At 37.8% G+C, this 20,443-nt stretch overlaps 2 protein-coding genes across 2 annotated transcripts in view; both read right to left on the reverse strand.

The window, feature by feature from the left end:
- Positions 1-20,443, reverse strand: part of DNAJC1 (DnaJ heat shock protein family (Hsp40) member C1) — a 206,043-nt gene that overhangs the window by 50,658 nt on the left and 134,942 nt on the right. The window lies entirely within an intron of this gene.
- LOC309962666 (non-histone chromosomal protein HMG-14-like) lies at positions 6,709-7,271 on the reverse strand. Its single transcript, XM_082840581.1, has one exon. The coding sequence runs from the start codon at positions 7,038-7,040 to the stop codon at positions 6,735-6,737; it is 306 nt and encodes a 101-aa protein (XP_082696707.1). The 5' UTR covers positions 7,041-7,271; the 3' UTR covers positions 6,709-6,734.

The raw sequence follows: 20,443 nt of genomic DNA on the forward strand, positions 1-20,443 counted from the left end.
CATTTTCTATCTAATAACTACTCCTACATTAAGAATAAGTTTCCTCTGTGAAGCCTTTCTAACTCCCAAGACACTGAAGTACTCCCTCTGCTATGCTTCCTCCATAACTATATACACTTTTATAAAAATTATTGCATTATATTGTGATGGCCTCTTTATATAACTGCTTCTTTGTATGGATTATAATCTCCTAAGGCTTAGGGACTATGCCTTTCATGCATATATTCTCAATGCCTGGAGCACATTATTAAGTCAGTGAATAATTACTGAGTGAGTATTTTGGGAAAAAGTTGAAAAACCCAAAGGAAAAATAGATGCGAAGCAATAAATTCTATATGTATTATTAGAAACGGATAACGCGTACATGAGTGGAAAATGACAATAAGTACGTATTTCTCTAGGATTAGTGATACTCAAAATGTAGATCTCTTGCTTAGTAAAGTTAGAATTCCACCAGAGACATTTTCATGTCTTAAGGGACATTTTAATTTATAGATTTATAGCTATTAACATTAAATGTGACCTCAAGGACCAACTGTTCTGTCTACAGGAAGAAATTTTTCTGCATTATCCTATTTGAGAAAAAATAACTGAAACAAAAGAAACCGAAGGGATTTTAAAAAAATCAGGACGTATGATAAAAGGATGTATTGGTAAATAGTACGGGGAAGCTGGAAATTTGTAGTACTCTTTCCATGTTGTTCAACTATAATGCATCCAGTATTTGTCAAAGGTCATATTATTCAACAGAATGACACCTGATTCTTAGTTTAGTAACTGGAATCATGTATGTACACTGGAATCTAACTAGCTTTCTTAAAGGGTAACACTTTTCGTAGTTACATTCCCTTAAAACAGCCTCATTTCAATGGTTTATCTATATGCTGTAATATTTAATAATATTAATAATATTTTAGAATTACAAGGGGTCACAGAGACAACCTAGCCCAACACCCTCTTTTTAATATAGAAGAAACTGAAGCCTACAGAAGCCGAAAGGCTTCTTCAGGTTCACTGGGCAATCAGCGATGGAGTCGGGATAAGATCTCAGGTTTCCCAATTTTAGCCCAGTAATCCATTCTGAGTTTTTAAAATTACAAATAAAAGTGTTAAGTTATTGCTGACAGTGAGCATATATATTGTATCATGCAATATCATAAAAACATATTTAGCCAAACTGTTGAAAGTGGGATACCTTTTAAATATTTCTACAAAATTAAGGTAGGATCATAATTTTAGACAGCATCACAGTCAGGACAATACTTGCAAATTCTTTTAATTAGTATAAATGTCATAATTTCCTTTCCAGTTTTATGTCATCTGATAGCAAAGTCCTAGTGTGAAAGGAAAATAAAAATAGAGTCAGTATGGCTCAGATAGCTCTCTTAAATGGAGCTGGGAGGCCATTAAGGAAGTATGACTTATGCAAGTCTCAGCCTGGATGGAATCTGACCTTTGGACCTGATAAAGTCATCCGGAACACCTGCCAGAAACTCAAGGTACTTATAGGACCCTTACCCTAAAATAACTTGTGACAGTCTATCTACTTATCAGACCCCTACCCTAAAACAACTTGTGATCCCGGGACTTCCCTGGTGGTGCAGTGGTTAAGAATCTGCCTGTCAATGCAGGGGACCCGGGTTTGATCCCTGGTCCGGGAAGATCCCACATGCTGCAGAGCAACTAAGCCCATGCACCACAACTACTGAGCCCTCGTGCCATAACTACTGAAGCTCACACTCCTAGAGCCCATGCTCTGCAACAAGAGAAGCCACCGCAATGACAAGCCCATGCACTGCAAGTAAGAGTAGCCCCCCGCTCGCCGCAACTAGAGAAAGCCCGCGTGCAGCAATGAAGACCCAACAACGCAGCCAAAAAAATAAAATAATATAAAAAATAAATAAAAACAAACTTGTGATCTCTTAAGGACAAATACTGTCTGACTCAGGTCAGAGTCAATCATAATTCTCAACAGGCAACTTTCAACACCCTCTGGCTTTTTGTTTTAATAAGCCCCTGACTCTTTTCCTCGGAACATTCTTTCAGAGTTACCAGAATCTGTGTCTCTTGATTTGTGATCCTTAAGACCCCAAATAAACACTTTTCTTATTTGCAGCCTCCTGCATTATTTTTTGGTTGACACTAGACGCATACTAAGTACTCAGAAAACACTTGTTAAATTGACTGAAAGAATACCATATGATAGTCTCGAGTATTAACCACTAACAAGGGAAGGCCTACGTAATTTGCAGAAGAGGGATACAGACAAGAATACAGCTAGGAAAAATAGGAATAGTTTATAAAATCATAATAAGTTTTAAAATATGTGTTATTTAGGTCTTTACTCATCTCTGCAAATTCAAGGAGACTTGAACTGACATCTAGAAAACCACAAACAAACCTATTAGAGCTTTTTAAGTGAAAATAAGAACTTAGATGAAGTGTGCACTGAAGAGCTGCTTCTTTGTGAAGGCTTTAAATTTCCGTGTTTTATCCAGATTTCCTTATGACCAGTGGTATATGTCTGTAAGATGATTCCCAGGATAAGGGAAACGGATGCGAAAAGTATAAAAACCAATCTCACACCAGGATCAAGTCATAAATGATACCTTCATACCCATACGTGTGCCACCATACATTTAAGTGCACTTTTAGATGGGGTAGTTTTAATTAGAATTTTTTATTGAAGTATCATTGATTTACAATGTTGTGTTAGTTTCAGGTACAGAGCACAGTGATTCAGTTATATATATACACATACATATATATGCACGTATGTACATATATATTCTTTTTAGATTCTTTTCCCATTTTTTCTTAACAGTTGTGATTTTTCTCTCACTGATGTGTATTTTCCTTACTCTCAAGAGAAAGCTATTCAACTGTTATATTTTCTTCATTCCTTATTCAGTCTTAAAAATTTATGGCTTCTGACATGCTTTCCACTTACATATAGACAATACCAGTCAACAGTATTTTTAGTTTGAACAACAATAATACATCAAGTACTCTGTCCTTCCTTCATGTGTTTCCATACTTGAGAATAAAAATTAGACATAATAAATGTACCAGCAAATGAAAAGGTACGGAAAACTCCTTGATTACCTGAGCATACCTACCACTGTGCCTGACACATAGCAGGCTTATAATAATTATGTTGAATGAATGGCTGACTGACTAGCTGAGTGAATGACGGAAATAAAGATTCCGGCCATTTTGACAGTGGCTGGAATTTGGCACTCGACAGTTCTTGCACGTAACCAAGCAGACTAGACTCGCTTTGCTAAGGGAGGGAAGAGTCAAGCTTCCGTTCAAGAGACAGTAACACTAAGAGCCGTTGGTACAGCCTTACACCAAAAACTAGGCTAGGGGAGAAGAGAATGGGAGGAGCAACAGCTGGACAAGGGCTTCGGAGGCTTTCTTCTCACTGCTCAGTGCAGCTAAGTGTTCCAGCTCCACAGACATTATAGGTCCGTAACACTACCTGAGTAAGAGATCATTCAAATCTTTCGGGAAAGATCTGGCACCACACGATGGTAAATCAGATAAAGTTACCGTCATTTGAAGTGAGGCTGTAAGTTAAGGACATATATTAAGGCCAATAATATTTAATAAATGTTAGCCGTGGGTTACTGAATTTCCAAATAGCCCTCCAGAGGGAGGTGAGGGTGAGGGAAGTCTGCTGTCTGCTTCCTACCAGCCTGGGCCACCATGCTGCTCCCCTCCAGCTTCCGCTTCCCACCCAGCTCCCAGGAGCGTCACAAACCTGCGCTTACTCATGGTTTTTATTGTGGTAAAATATACATAACATACGTTATGTCCCTGTGGATTTGCTTACTTTGGATATTTTATATAAATGGAATCATACAATATGTGACCTTTAGTTTCTGGCTTATTTACTTACAATGTTTCAGTGTTCATCCACATTGTGACATGTGTCAGTCCTTTTTATGGCTGAGTAATATTCCATTGTACATTTAGACCACATTTGTTTATCCATTAATTGATGGACATTTGGGCTGTTTCCACCTTTTGGCTATTGTGAATGGTGCTGCTATGAACATGCACATGCATGTATTTATTTGAGCTCTTGTTTTCAACTCCCTTGAGTATATACCTATGAATGGAAGGGCTGGATCATACCGTAACTCTATGCTTAACTTTTTGAGGACCCACCAACCTGTTTTGCACAGCAGCTGAACCATTTTACATACTTTCCAGTAATTTATGAGGATTTCATTTTCTCCATAACCTTGCCAACATTTGTTATTTTCCTTTTCCCCTCTTTTTCATATGGCCATGCTTACAGGGTGTGAGTGGTATCTCACTGTGATTTTGATTTGCATTTCCCTAATGATTAATGATGTTGAACATCGTTTCACATGCTTAGTGGCCATCAGTATATCTCCTCTGCCCATCTTTGAATTGGGCTGTTTTTTGTTGTTGCTGAGTTTTAGGAGTCCTTTATATATTCTGTGTATTAATCTCTTATCAGATATATGATTTGCAAATATTTTCTCCCATTCTGTTCCATCTTCACTCTTGATAGTGTCCTTTGATATACAGAAGTTTCTAATTTTGATAAGTCCAATTTATCTATATTTTCTTTTGTTGTTGTGCTTTTGGTGTCACATCCAAGAAATCTTGCCAAATTCAATACCATAAAGCTTTCCCCATGTTTTCTTCTAAGAGTTTCATAGTTTTAGCTCTTGCATTTATGTCTTTGATCCATTTTGAGTTGGTTTTTCTATACGGTGTAAAACAAGGGTCCAACTTCATTCTTTTCAATATGGATATCCAGTTTTCCCAACACCATTTGTGGAAAGACTGTCCTTTCTCCATTGGACAGTCCTGGCACTCTTGTTGAAAATCATTTGACATATATGCGAGGGATATTTTTTTACTCTATTCTATTCCATTGATATATATGTCTGTCTTTATGGCAGTCCCACACTGTTTTGATTACTGTAGTTTTGTAGTAAGTTTTGAAATCAGGAAATATGAGTCCTCCAATTTAGTTATTTTCGAGATTGTTTCGGCTATTTGGAGTCCCTTGAGATTCCATTCTGATGGGGATGCACTGAACCTGTAGATTGCTTTGAGTAGTATTCATGTCTAACAGTAGCAAGTCTTCCAATCCATGAACACAAGATGCCTCTCAATTTATTTTTCTTTAGTTTCTTTCACCAATGATTTGTAGTTTTCAGTGTACTTCATTCATCTTTAAAATGAAGCTCAAAGCCACTTTGTCCAGTCAGTACCGCTTGCTTACTGGAGGTCACAGTCTCCTCCCTCCCCCACCGTCTGCCTTGGGTCTACATAAATTGTAATGAGATATGCTTTTTCCCATTTGACACTAAGTTTTCAAGATTTACCCATATTGATACATACAGTTCTAGTTCATTTGTTTAAACTGCTATGTAGTATTAGTTCCTAGGGCTGCCATAAAACATTACACTACAAACTGGGTGGCTTAAACATTCATTCCCTCATAGTTCAGGAGGCTAGCAGTCCAAAGTCAAGGTGTTGGTAAGGTTGGTTCCTTTTGGAGGCTCTGTGGGAGAATCCGTTCCACACCTCTCTCCAGCTTCTGGTGGCCGCCAGTAATCTCTGTGTTCCTTGGCTCGTACCTGGATCACTCCAATCTCTCCTGTGTGTTTCTGTGTATCTTCACCTTTTATAAGGACAGCAGTTATTGGATTCAGGGCCTGTCTTAATCCAGTACGACCTCATATTAACTAAGACCCTCTTCCTGAATAAGATCATATCCTGAAGTTCTGGGTAGACGTGAATAGTGCCCTTTTTGGGAGGGCACTATTCACTATACATTAAATGACTATAATGTGTAATTCATTTATCTCTTCATTCCCCTTGTTGATGGACATTTAGCTTGTTTCCAATTTTTCACTATTAGAATGCTGCAATGAATATCTTTTTTTCTTTCATAATTGAGATTTTATTGGTTGCTTTGAGGATCAGTACACAGACATTTCAATTTGTACACAATTCTCAACATACGTACCAAAAATCTAAAAAATCATGTAGTTGTGATTCTTTTCTGAACAGTTATTCCAGTGACTTTCCAGCTTAAAATTTGGAGGCAACTTTTCCTTCACAGGATATCAAGTACCAATATCTTCAAATATTGATATGCTGTTACATCGTAAGTCCCACTAATTCGCAATTTAATATCATATACACTACATACTCAAATTGTCAATCGTTCACAGCACATTAACAGTTACTAGAAGAACTGGACTACCACGACCAAAGATGTTAACAGAGTGCACAAAATTCTGCCCAGGAGAACCAAGATCAAGGGGTGAGTGGTTTGCTTTAAGAAACAATTCTACCAAAAACAACGTGGGAAGAGTAGTAATTTAAAGTGTTTAAGACATTAAATGCACAACTGACTATGCTTTGTATTATAGGATATAAAAGCTACCCCACCATCTGTGGAATGTTAAGCTCACACCCAAGACAATCAAAGCCTCCCATATTCAATATCCCACTATTTTCTGGTTGTACCAAAAAATAAACAACCAGCAAGTGATATCACCTCTTAAAAAAAAGCATTTACACTTAAAAAATGGGATGAGGTGGGATTCCCTCCTTTTTAAAAATGTTTCTAGAACTACTAAAAAACTTGCGTTTACAAAATAGTTGACAAAAATATTCCTCTGGATTGTACAAGAAGGGAGACAGGGACCACTGATAGGACCAGGTGCGTGGTATTAATCAGACTTGGCTTCTTTCTCTCCTGCTTCATCAGAGGCTGGGCTCTCCTCGTTTTTAGTTTCTCCATTTTCTGCAGGTAAGTCTTCTTTAGTCTCTTGGTTAGTCACTTCAGCCTGTTTTCCCTTTGCTCCCCTTTTCCCTTTTATCTGCACTTTTTTGTCTGAAGATTTATCCTTTCCTGCCGCCTTTTTTGGCTTCGTTTCCACTTTTGCAGGAGCCTGTGTAGCTGACAACCTCGCCCATCTCCTCTTGGGCTCCTCCTTCGCTGCCCCCTCCTTGGACCTGACCTTCCTCTTGGGCATCGTGGCGGCGGGGCTGGCGCCTGCTGGGTACCTGCGGGCCGCGGCGCGCCAAGAGCCTTCGCGAAGCTGGGAAGCTGGGCTGCCTGGCCGCTGCTGCTCCTCCCGCCAATGAATATCCTTTAAATGACTCTTTACCTACTTGTGTGTTTACTGATTCCTGACAATAGGATATGGGTATCTTCAAATTTGCAATTAGATATCACCAAACTTTTCTCCAAAGTAATTGTATTAATTCACTCTCCCATCAAAAGCAATGGAGATTTGGGACTTCCCTGGTGGTCCAGTGCTAGAGAATCCGCCTTCCAACGCAGGGGACACGGGTTCAATCCCAGGTCAGGGAACTAAGATCCCACATGCTGATGGGCAACTAAGCCCAGGCGCCACAACTATTGAGCTCGCGCCCAACAACTAGAGAACCCACATGCCACAAACTACAGATCCCACGTGCCCTGGAGCCTGCGCACCACAACTAGAGAGAGAAAACCCGCACGCCACAACTAGAGAGAAACCCCAGCGCCAAAATGAAGAGACCGTGGGCCACAACAAAAGATCCCGAATGCCTCAATGAAGATCCAATGTGCCGCAATTAAGACCCAACGCAGCCAAGAAACAAATAAAATAAATATTTTTTAAAAAGCAATGGAAATTTCCCATGTTTCCTCCACATAGTTGGCAACATCTAAATTTTTTTTTTTTTTTTTTTTTGCAGTACGCAGGCCTCTCACTGCTGTGGCCTCTCCCATTGCGGAGCACAGGCTCCGGACGCGCAGGCTCAGGGGCCATGGCTCACGGGCCCAGCCACTCCGCAGCATGTGGGATCTTCCCGGACCGGGGCACAAACCGGTGTCCCCTTTATCAGCAGGCGGACTCTCATCCACTGTGCCACCAGGGAAGCCCGGCAACATCTAAATTTTAACTTTGCCAGATGTATTAGCTTGTTATTACAAAACAAACAACTGAAAATCTCAGTATATAAAACAACAGGCATTTATTTATCACATGAGTCTGTGGGACACTCAGAGATGGCTGATCTAGTAATACCAAGTTGGTATTACTATCATACTCATTTAACAGAGCAGAAACTTTTAAAGCAAACCTCAGGTATTAGAAAATGACTTTTTAAAACTCAATATCTAACATTTTTAGGAAATTTTTGTATCTACGTTCATATGTAACAGTGATCTCTCCACCTATTGGTTTGAAAATTGTACATACTATAGTTTTACCCCTATATTTAAAAAATAATCATTGACAAGTCTAATTAGTATCTCTATCCTCCTCCCACTCAATACAAGGATGCTAAGGATGCTAAAATGTTTCTGATTTCCTTCTCCCATCTTCTAAGTTTTGCTGTCATACTGTTTTTAACCCCCTCCAAATTAGTCATCATCATTACAATAATTTCTTTTACAGTCAGTGCTTAAGATTTATCAACATGTTTACTTTTTTCTGAGTTAGAACTTTTTCTTGCTGCCCTCTCCTTCCTTCTGTATTCAATTTTCTTCTTGCTGAGGTATACCCTTTATTTGCCTTCAAAGTGAGGGTCTGTCAATGGCAAATTGATAAGTCTTAATTTTCCTGAAAATATCTTTATTTTATTCTCAACTAATGCTTTAACAGGGTATAAAATGCTACAATGACAATTATTTTCTCTAAGCAATTTGAAGATATTTTTCTATCTTTTTCTGATACCTTTTGTTTCAGATGGGAAGGTAACTGTTAGTATAACTGGTGTTCTTTAATTTTTGCTCTACAATTGGTTTAAAATTTTCTATTTGCTTTAATGCTGAACAGTTTCTCGATGGTTTGTTTAAATGTGGATTGTTTTTATTTAGCCTGTTCAGGATACTGTGTACTTCTTAAATATGAGGACTTGTCTTTCTTGCCAATTCTGGAAAATCTCAACCATTATTTTATGGTAATATTGCATCTCCCATTCGCTTCTTCTAAACTGTCATTAGATAGATATATGCTGTACCTTCTCATTCTATCTCCCATGTCTCCTAAGCATTCTCATATTTTCCTTCCTTATCTCTTGGTTCTGTATTCTGGGTGATTTGACCAGATCATCTTCCAATTCACTAATTCTCATTTCAGTAGTTTAATCCAACCATTAAAGAAAAAAAAAAAATCAATGAACATTTCATTTATAGTTCTTTTTTTCTCTTATCCTGTCATGTTCTTTCATTAAGGTTTTATTCCTTCTTTTATCTCTTTAATTGTTTATTTTAAAATGATTATTTTTATGGCATCTTTCAGATTAGGTTTCTTATCTCCTGTTCTTAGAAGGACAGTTTTCTTCTTTGTTGCATCTGTTGACTATCCTCACAGTTTATATTTATATTGTGAGCACATCTTCACTGAGGTTTTTGATTTTTTAAAAAATACTTCCTTAACAGGAGCTCCCAAAGCCCTAAGTTTTGTGGTAGAGAACAGTTTTTGCATTGGCTTCTGTCAGGGTCCTAAGGGTTTTAGTAGCTCTGGACCACTGAATTTTTCTCATTCTTTCACAAAACAGTAGCCCTTTGAGACTAGGCTTTATGCAGGGGGCCCAATTCCAGCTGCCTGTGGACCCAAAGGCACAATTTTTGCTTCAAGTAAGTATTAAAACCCCAGGCACCAAGGCTTATATTCTGTGGTGTCATTTCCTGCTTTTGACTATGGTTTTGAGCTGTTGCTGGCCTTAAAACAAAACTGGATTTCCCTTTTATTCCTTTAATCAAGGCTATGATTTTTTTTTTTGTTCGTAACACTTAATCTTATATTGGAAGGGCAGGGCTCATTCATATCAGCTCCATCTTTTATGCTGCTAGAAATCTGCCAAGGGAGCCTTACTGAGGGCTAATCTATATTTACTCTTAAGTTAATAACCTAATATTCACTTTATCCATGTCTATATAACATGTGTAGATACCACAGTTAGTCTATGATTTCTGAGTGCTATGAAGGAATCTAGAATTCACTTGTAAGGTATAACAACTAGAAAATAATTTGAAGTAGAGCAGCCAATTATAGAAGCAAAGAAAAACAAAGGTCTAAGGGAAAAACAATACGAAATAGCATGTATAAGCACAAAAGCTCATGTTCTCACAACCTAGATTTCATAAATGCTTTTTATGAAATCTGCCACGTGTGTTTTACCTCTCTGAAACATGCCACTCTCTCACTTCCTATTTTAATCCACCGTAATCTTCTGGCTCTCCTTACCCTGGGAATATTCCTTTGGTGGTTCTGATTTTTCCATATGTCCCCTAGATGTTTTTCCTCTACATGCTTCCCTGGATTTAGGTATCAAATGTACACCAAGGTCTCTAATAGTTACATCTCTAATTTTCACCTCTTAAATTCTACATTATTGGACTTCTCAGGTGATCCAGTGGTAAAGAATCCGCCTTACAATGCAGGGGACTTGGGTTCAATCCCTGGTCGGGAAACTAAGATCCCATGTGCTGCGGGGCAACTAAGCCCGCATGCGACAACTACTGAGCTTGCGCGCCTCAACGAGAGAGCCCGCGTGCCGCAAACTTCAGAGCCCACGCACTCTGGAGCCTGCGTGCCACAAACAGAGAGAGAAAACTCGCACGCCACAACTAGAGAGAAACCCGCGAGCCACAACTAGAGAGGAGCCTGAGCGCCACAACGAAGAGACCACGCGCCACAAAGAGGCTGCGCGCAGCAACGAAAAGGCCACGTGCCGCAACTAAGACCCAATGCAGCCAAAAAAGAAACCAACAATCTACATTATCGCTGAATGTTTCCTTCCACTGGCATCATAAACTTGGCATGTCTCAAACTTATTATATATCTTCCTTTCTCCCAAACTGTCATGTCCTAACTGTGCTCTTTGTTATCTCTGTTAATGGCATCTGCCTCTTCCAACCACCCACTAGGCATTTTTAGTCTCCCAGCACCACCCTTGCTGTATAGCCAATCAATCAGTTGATAAATCTTGAAGATTCAGGAAGATTCACACAGTCTCTCCTCCAGTCTCTACTTTCCCTGCTAGCTACCTAATTCAGGGCTTCATTATCTCTTACTTAGCCTATGGCAATAACTTTCCAGTTAGTCCTTCTCCTCTCTTTGACCTTTTGCATAATTACAGTCAAACATTTCTAGGACACAGACTTTAAAATATCACTGCACTACTTACAAAATATGACTTAAACATCTTAATCTCACATTCAAGAACTATGACTTGGCTGCAACCCACTTTTATAAACTTATTTCCCTTTACCATTTCACGCATCCTTTGCAGTTAAACTACATTACTCACTGTGCCTGGTAATATGTTCTGAAGAGTCTCCTCGCAAGAGTGCTTTATATCACGCAAGTTCCTGTCTGTGGAATGTTTCTCCCTACCCCACTTCCAAATCCTTCATAATGCCTTTGTTTTTGTCCTAGGTGGAAGTAATCTTGCCATCTGCTGAACTGTAAAAGTTCTTTAACCTTCTAACAAAGCTGTTATAGTAAACCTCAAAATATGCTTATTTAGGTCTCTGTCTTGCCTTTTCAACTGGATAATATAGTGGTAGTGGCTAACAGCATGGATTCTCAAGCTGGTGAAGTAGGTTTGAATCATGGTTTTGTCACTTATTAGCTAACTAATTTGGAAAAAGTTATTTTACCTCTCTGTACCTCAGTTTTCTCCTGTGTAAAATGAAGAAAATAGTGTAGACCACATGGTGTTGCTGTGAGGACTGAGTTATATATAAAGTTCATAGAACAGTATCAGACACATGGTAGCCACTTAATAAATGCTATCTAATATTAAGGACAAAATTGGGCACATCTTATTTATCATTGTATCACCCATTCACATTATTTCCCACATAGCAGGCAGTCAGCAAGTTTTTTTTTTTTAATTGGAAAAAATTATAACCAATAGAATACTAGGTAGTTCAAGGCACTATACACTCAAATATAAGATTAAGTGGTACAGAAATAGTGCTATAAGAACTCAGATAAGGGAAGTAAGATGAGTAAGAAAATACTCTAGGAAAGAGTGACTCCCCAGTGAAATTGTATTTTAAAAGTTCTAATCAGAGAGAAGCAAACAGGATGAACTGATAGGATAATAGTTAAGAAACTATTAGCAGTCATGAGGCCATGAGATACTGGACTAGGATGGTTAGCACTGAGGGATTTCAAAGGGAGGGATAGAAGCAGAGAGAGAAAACAAAGCCAGAATAAACTGGGTTTATAAAAACAGGAAGAAGTAAAAACAAACAAAAAAACCAACAAACTCAGTTGCATTTCTATACACTAATAATGAACAATCTGAAAAGGAAATTATGAAACAATTCCTTTTATAATAGCATCAAAAAGGATAAAATACTTAGGAATTAACCAAAGAGGTGAAAGACATGTACAATAAAAGCTACAAAACACTGTTGAAAGAAATTAAAGACATAAATAAATAGAAAGACATCCCATGTTCATGGACTAAAAGACAATATCGTTAGATATGAGTTTTACCCAAAGCAATCTACAGATTCAAAAAATCTCCACCAAGGGCTTTCCTGGTGGCTCAGTGGTTAAGAATCTACCTCCCAGGCTTCCCTGGTGGCGCAGTGGTTGAGAGTCCGCCTGCTGATGCAGGGGACACGGGTTCGTGCCCCGGTCCGGGAGGATCCCACATGCCGCGGAGCGGCTGGGCCCGTGAGCCACGGATGCTGAGACTGCGCGTCCGGAGCCTGTGCTCCGCAACGGGAGAGGCCACAACAGTGAGAGGCCCGCGTACCGCCAAAAAAAAAAAAAAAAAAAAAAAAAAATCCACCTCCCAATGCAGGAGACACGGGTTCAAGCCCTGGTCCGGGAAGATCCCACATGCCATGGAGCAACTAAGCCCGTGCACCACAACTACTGAGCCTGCGCTCTGGAGCCCACAAGCCACAACTACTGAGCCCGCATGCCACAACTACTGAAGCCCATGTGCCTAGAGCCCGTGCTCTGCAACAGGACAAGAAACCACAATGAGAAGCCCGCGCACCGCAATGAAAAGTAGCCCTCGCTGGCCGCAACTAGAGAGAGCCTGCGCGCAGCAACGAAGACCCAACACAGCCAAAAATAAAAATAAATAAAAAATAAATTAATTTAGAAAGAAAGAAAGAAAGAAATATTCAAAATACGTAAATCCACAGAGACAAAATGAAGATTACTGGTTGCTATAGGCTGGTGGGGACAGGGGTAGGGAATAGGGAGCAACTGCCTAATGGGTACAGAGTTTCCTTTTGGGGTGATGAAGTGTTTTGGTGCTAAACAGAGGTGTTTGTACAACAATGTGAATGTAAATGCTACTGAAGAGTTCACTTTTAAAAGGTTAATTTTATGTGATATGAATTTCTCCTCAATTAAAAAAAACTGTTTAAAAAACCCACATTGGTATACCACCCACTAGAAGAGCTAAAATGAAAAAAAGACATAAATACCAACTGTGGGCAGGGATATGGAACAACAGGAACTCTCATAAATTGGTGTGTACGCATACATTGGTTATAATTACTTCGGAAAACTGGCAGTAATCTACTAGAGCTGAATCATATGCACACCCTAGCACAATGCCTAGTAGGTGCTCAATAAATGTTTATTGATGGAACTAATGAAGTTCCCACTGTTTTTTTAGGCACTGTGCTAAGACCCTGGGACATAAAAATGAAAAGTCATGGTTCTCTCTCCTAATAAACAGACATTTAAATAATTATAATAACAGTATACAGTTGGCTCTCTGTATCTGTGGGCTTCACATCTGCAGATTCAATCAACTCCGGATTGAAAATAATCAGAAAAAAAATTCTAGAAAGTTCCAAAAGGACAAAACTTGAATTTGCTGCATGCTAGCAACTGTTTACACAGCATTTACATTGTATTTACAACTATTTACATAGCAGTTACATTGTATTAGGTATTATAAGTAATCCAGAGATTAAAGTATACAGAAGGATGTACATAGGTTATATGCAAATACTACACAAATAAAGGGACTTGAGCATCTGTGGATTTGTGTGTCCTGGGGTTGGGAGCGGTGTCCTGGAACCAGTCCTCTCGGAATACTGAGGGGTGACCACATTTACACTGTAGGGGAGCACAGTGTATTGGTTTTAAAGTCAGACACCATTTAAGCCCTGGCTCCACTACTGACTAGTTAGCTATGATTACAGGCAAATCTGAACTTTATTTCCGTATCATTTCTGGAATTTCTTTTCTTTCTACTCTCACTCTACGGTTTCAGTCTACTGCTGCTAGAGTCGTCTTTCTAAAACAGAACACATTGGGAATTCCCTGGCAGTCGTTAGGACTTGGAGCTTTCACTGCCGGGCCCTGGTTCAATCCCTGGTTGGGGAACTAAGATCCCACAGGCCGCATGGCATGCCAGAAAAAAAAAAAAAGAAAAATCAGAGCACATCACCACCTCACTCCTTCCAGCTCAAAATCCAAAGATTCCCTACTACCTAAAATATAAACTTCTTAGTCTGGCATTCAAAAACTCGTGTATTTTGTTACCTACCTATCCTTCCAGCCTTAGGTCACAGTCTACTCCCACTGTGTTCTGGAAGCCAGACACAATGTTCTGCCATCTCATCTTGAACATGTTTTGAAATGTCTTACCTTTGTGTCTTTGCTCAACATGTCTTTCTTCCAAGAATTCACTCTCCTCTCTACTTTGAGTATCTCTGAGTCATGAGAAAGTGATTTTCGTGGCATATTGATAAAGGGCCTTCTACATGTAATTTAGCTTAACCTACAGATTAAGCATGGGAGAGAATAAACTGATCACATTTATGGGAGCAGACTGATCCACACAACAGATGAATAAATTAGCCATCGGGAACACACTCTGGCCTTGTGGGCATTTTACTCAGGCAGAGGAAGTTATTATTTTCTCAATACTAACCATATTGTTGTATCAGAGTTATCTCTTCTTAAAAGAACGACACTGGAAAACTGCTTTTCTGGTCCAGAAAGTTGAATCTAATCCAGTATCAAAATAAATTGGCCCTATCCCTGTGACTCCTAGTGGCAAATATAGTGAGATACTCCCAGGAACTTTAATCTCATGGAAGTAAGATTATCTTTTGAAAGATAAACACACGAAGGATAAGAACATGTAATGGTATTGAGTGATGGAGTGAAATAAATTAGTGGGATCAGTTTAATTCAACAAGTGAATTCAATTAATATTTACCCTATAGACACTACAGGGGATATAAAATTACAAGGGTATGAGCACAACCATCAGGTGGTTTATAGTGGAGGAGAGGAACAATATAAGTGCCCAGGTAATTATAATATAGGAATTATATCTCAGCTTATTCCTAAAATTACGTACTTATATTATTAATAAGACTGGATGCAAGGGAAACAATACAAAGCACAAAAACTAAATCCTATAATACAGTATACAGAAAAAAACCCTTACATTATAAAAGGAAGATGAGAAACAAATGTGGATTTTTAAAAACTCTGTCTCCATAGGTATACCTAATTATATTTTAAATATTATCAAAATTTTCCTTTTAGAAAGCATTTAGTATACTATGATTCACCTTCTCTATGATCTCCTTCCCTCTGCCAAAAAAAAAAAATCTAATTTAAGTATTTTTTTTATAACATCATAATCCTAAGACAAAAGTGGTTTATTTAGAGATACAGGGAAAGAAAACCAGGAAATAGTATTCAGCTAATCAGTAATATGATGTCGGACTAAAACTAGTAGCATATTAGTTGTCAGGAAGTGGAAAGGATTCTCAGATTTCAAAGCAACATCGATGTGATAAGACTCAAGGCAGAAGAGAGCAGGTGGTGTGGTAGCAGTCATTAATTATAAGGTAGCTGGGCTTAACAAAAGACACTTTAAAGACTTATCAATTATCTTAGCATTCTTCAAATTGACTGTAAACTGTTGCCACTGTAGAAAGTTTCTAAGAAGAAAACAAATTTATAAATAAAAGTTAAAGTCAAATAGCCATCACAAAATAAATGACTGTTTAAAAAAAAGTTTCTCAGCTATCTAGGAAAAAGTCTTAAGACATTATGAAACTAAAGACAGTGTTAGAGAATATTGGTAGAATAACACATGCTGGTAATCACCCACCTGAACCATAAAACCACTAATTCTTTTAGAAAATTATCTAATTAAGATTAATTTTATTGAAGGGCTACGATGTGTCTGCCACTTTTACATATGTTTCATTTAATTCTCATAGTATTCTTTGTTGTCTACTCATGTATGTACTTGAATATATGCATGAATGTGATATACACAGATATATAAATCTGGTGTACATATTTCAGTCCACACAAAAGCAGTTTCTTATGTGGTGCTTTCATTTTATCTTAGTCTGTAAAACTGAAGACTGTGATATTCATTCTTTTTTCCCACTCAGAGAAAACTTCTATAACAAAATGAGTTACTAAGAATTTAATACAGCAGGATCTAAAAACCTGCTGTATTGTTTACTTTTTACTGCTTAAAAGAAATGTGTCCTAGTTCAGGACTATCCAGTGCATACCGAAGCCATTAGGCTCCAATTGTGTGTGAAGAGATGAGGGTGGAAAAGAAAATCTGAGTGCAAATGGAAGCGTTGAAGAAAAGGGCAAGACAAATTGGGGGGACAGAAGAGTTCCTAAAATTGGTAACAGGATATGATGACATACTTGCACTTGGAGGCAAGCTTGAGAGCGGTGGTGAGGCCCCTGGTTAGCTTGGCATGAGGAGAGCAGTTGCCAGTGGGCCTCTTGCTGTATCAAAGACTACAGACACCACACTGGCCAAACCAGGAGGACAAGCAAAGGGGACTCACTTCAGAAGAAATTAGAGGGCATTCTCAGATAATCAACAAAGCAGTAATCTCAGACCGAGTGACTTCTTTTTGGAGAGACAACTGGGAAAGGGGCCAGGGCCCAAAGAATGACTAACAGTGGGCTTCTCACAGACCCTGATGGGGAAGGGCTTAAAGTCAGAAATTTCTTTGGAAAAACTGAGAGATTTGACATCTTTTGTACTCCAGTGTTATCAAACAAGTTACCTCTAAAAGAATCTTATAAAATATAGGTGTTTAATATTTGTTGAAAGTGATTTTAATAGACTTAAAACAGGATTTTAATAAAATAAGACTACCAGACACATAAATATCTCAGTTTTTCGTGCTCTCAAATATACTGGCCATTTTCTGTCTTGATGATCAAGAAAACCATGAAATGCACGTTTAACAGCACCATATAATAAATCATTCATTGGGATGTCTTTTCTGCTATCCAGTCTATAATAGTCAGAGACAATGTTTAAAAAGAGTTTTCCTTTTCTTCCTGAAGCTTTACTTAAGTGAGAAACAGCTTTAATACAAAGGGCCAATTCAGCAAAATATAAGATTTTCTAACATGCAAAGTTCAAATTTATCTTTTGGAAAAGGCAGATATTCTAGATCTAATATGGCCATGGCCAAATTATTTTGAAAATATAATACACTTTAGAAAATGTATGTAAAACAATTTTATTAAAGGGTAAACTAATGAATGATGAAAATATTCAGTGGCAAGCTGCAATTATCAACGATGAACACAAACAGTTAACTGCTGGGTAACAGACTGGGACCTTACACCGGAGACTTCAGCTGTTATCAAACTAATTACATTAAAAAGCTTTTAAAATGAAAACCCTGTTCTTACAAATAAAACAGATCTATCTAGGCAGTTTTAGGTAGGTGATGATCTAGCAACAAAAAAATCTCACCAATACTCCAATGTATTTAGGGATCGCTTCTTTTGGTTCTGTTGTTAAGACATGGGAAAGATAATAATTTTGAATGGTTGAAAGTCATCTTGCTAGGCAAGTAACAGGAAGGTAAGATATTAAATGACTTCAGGATAATATAATAGGTGCCTTAATAATAGAGACAAACTGATAAAAAGAAGAAAGAAAACAGGCTGATATTTATATCCTCTATGTATCCCCTAAATACCAATAGTCAAATAATTTGCATAACTGCAGTGAATCTTGGAGACAGATGACGGATGGCTGAATCAGACATACAGTAAAAGGTAAAGGAATGGAGTTTTCCCAAGGACAGTGGTGTGCTGGAGCCCACTTACACCAGCTCATAGAGCCAATTGCCAAAGTTTCAGGAACTGTGTGAGCCAGTTATTAAACGTATCCATTATTAAAAATTAGATTATATAAACTTTTAATTAAATTATACTAAAAAAGGTAATAGTCAAAATTCATTGCTTCCTCTTTTACATTTTATTATTATGTATCCTTTGAGGATATTCCCATCTAGTGTATCTACATGATGGAAATATTACAGAATGGTAAACTACTGCTCCACATCTTTTCCCAACTCCACTTTCAGTGACTTCATGTTGATAATTTCAAATCAGCCATGATGAGAGTAAATTACCAGTAAAATTGGCAAATGCTACAAATTGAGGCTTCTTTTTTCCCTCCAAAGAATCAATTTTAAAAAATTCACCTACCTACCAGTACCATGGGGTATTCTAAAAATATGTATAAGGATGGCTGGTTTAAAAGCAGTTAACACTGTGAAATACTTAAAAAACTACTTCCTGAAAAATCATTGATGACAAATAGGGAATATTCTCTTAAATGCTACTAAAATATAAATTAGATCAATCCTGGAATACTCCAGAATATAAATAAATGATTTTTTATTTTATAAAGAAAAATATGCCACCCATCTTTGACTGCTATGACTCTGGGGGTTTAATTTTGGTTTGGAGTCATTCTAAACAGAAATGAAGAGGATGTGGCATAAGGGCAGAATAAGAAACCACCAAGAGTCATTGTTGAATACTTCGCAGGCCCATGCTCACAGCTCTAAGTGTTACCATCAACATTTTTAAATAGGAACAGCATTCTGGAAGTTGTTTTCCTGATGAAGATACATGCCCTTTTCCACTTAAATAACTTTCTCTTGTTTACATTCACACACCTACTCAAGTATCTCTTTTCTGACAATAATCTGATTTTGTTTCTGTTGTTTTTGTTTACTCACTTTTCTGTACTCACCATAACTCTTTCAAAACATTAAGTTTTTGTGTATATGGAATAGTGTGAAACTGAGGAGGGCAGCCATGTTTCTTAGAACTTCAGGGTTTTTCCAAGATGCCTTGCCTCATGGGGTGAGGAAGAGGCCATACGGATGGGACTCTAGCCTCCCTCATTCTGACATTAACCAGAGAAGCTCAGCCTTTTGTAGTTGTCTTTCATATATTGGGGTTATGTGTAAAATGTCACTAGGAAGGGAGGGAGGGAGGGAGGGAGGGAGGGAGGGAGGTGGAAAGAGAAAAGAAAAGAAAACCAGTGTGTTAGAGAACTTAGGTACGCCAGTGTTTGAGTGTGTGTGTGCATATGCATGCATGTGTACCACCTGTAATTATGCAAGGTGTGTTTGTGTGTGTTTTGGGAGGAACAGGTATAGGTAGATTGGGTCTATTCATCGTTAAAACACAAGTGCATTTTTAACTGAATTATATGCATTATATTTTATATATACACCTACACAAAGATCTAACTGATTTAAATTACTGATATTCGAGGGTTTTTTAAATTAAAATTTAAAGTTACAGAGTATGTAGATAATCTAGGTTTTAAAGGGAACAAGAAAACAATTCTAAGTTTTGAATCTTCACATAATTACATTATATGTGTTTTAAAAAATAATTTCATGTGTTGTATATTTTTTATAAAACAAGGGCAACACTATCTCTCAAAACAAACAGAAACAAAGAACACTTTACAGAGATAAATAAAATGAGAAGTCCCTGAGATAGTAAATTTTTAGACAATAAAACACATTGCTGGTTGGAATACTGTCTTTTCAAGAATATAGCCAAACACCTTTCAAACTAAATAGTCTTTCAAGTTTGAAAAGGGAAAATAAATAAATTCATTGATTTAAATTACTAGAAATGCATTTACTTTAAAGACCTTTTCTTTTCTTTTTTCCTACAGCAAGTAAATCAATCAAAGAGTAAAGTGCAATAATGACTGCAAGACAAGGGTTCAAGGAAGATGAAATACTGGCTGTATGGAAGATGTGTGTTCCACAGACTTTGTTCTGAGGTCTTCCATCCCAATACTAATCAGGCCCCATCTAGCTTAGTTTATGAAATCTGACATGGGTACAGCCTATGGCAATAAGGATGCAGGATAGTGATTTTATTTCTTATTTTATTCATTGCAGCCCCAGGGAGAGAGATAACGAGAACAGGAATGAAATCCAAGTCTCCTACATAAAACACTGCAGAACATTACCACTAGGTCACAGGAGGGAAAAAGAAGAAACTATTTTATTTTAGAAGAGTTTATTTGTTATAGTATTTATGGTGGAAAATTATTTTGTTTGACTTACCAATGACTCATTAAAACCTCACTTTTATTAATC

This window comes from Leucopleurus acutus, assembly GCF_964270905.1.
Source record: "Leucopleurus acutus genome assembly, chromosome: 1".
NCBI lineage: Eukaryota > Metazoa > Chordata > Mammalia > Artiodactyla > Delphinidae > Leucopleurus > Leucopleurus acutus.

Coding starts and splice junctions, on each gene's coding strand:
- LOC309962666 (XM_082840581.1), bottom strand. CDS start 7,040: ATGCCCAAGAGGAAGGTCAGGTCCAAGGAGGGGGCAGCGAAGGAGGAG.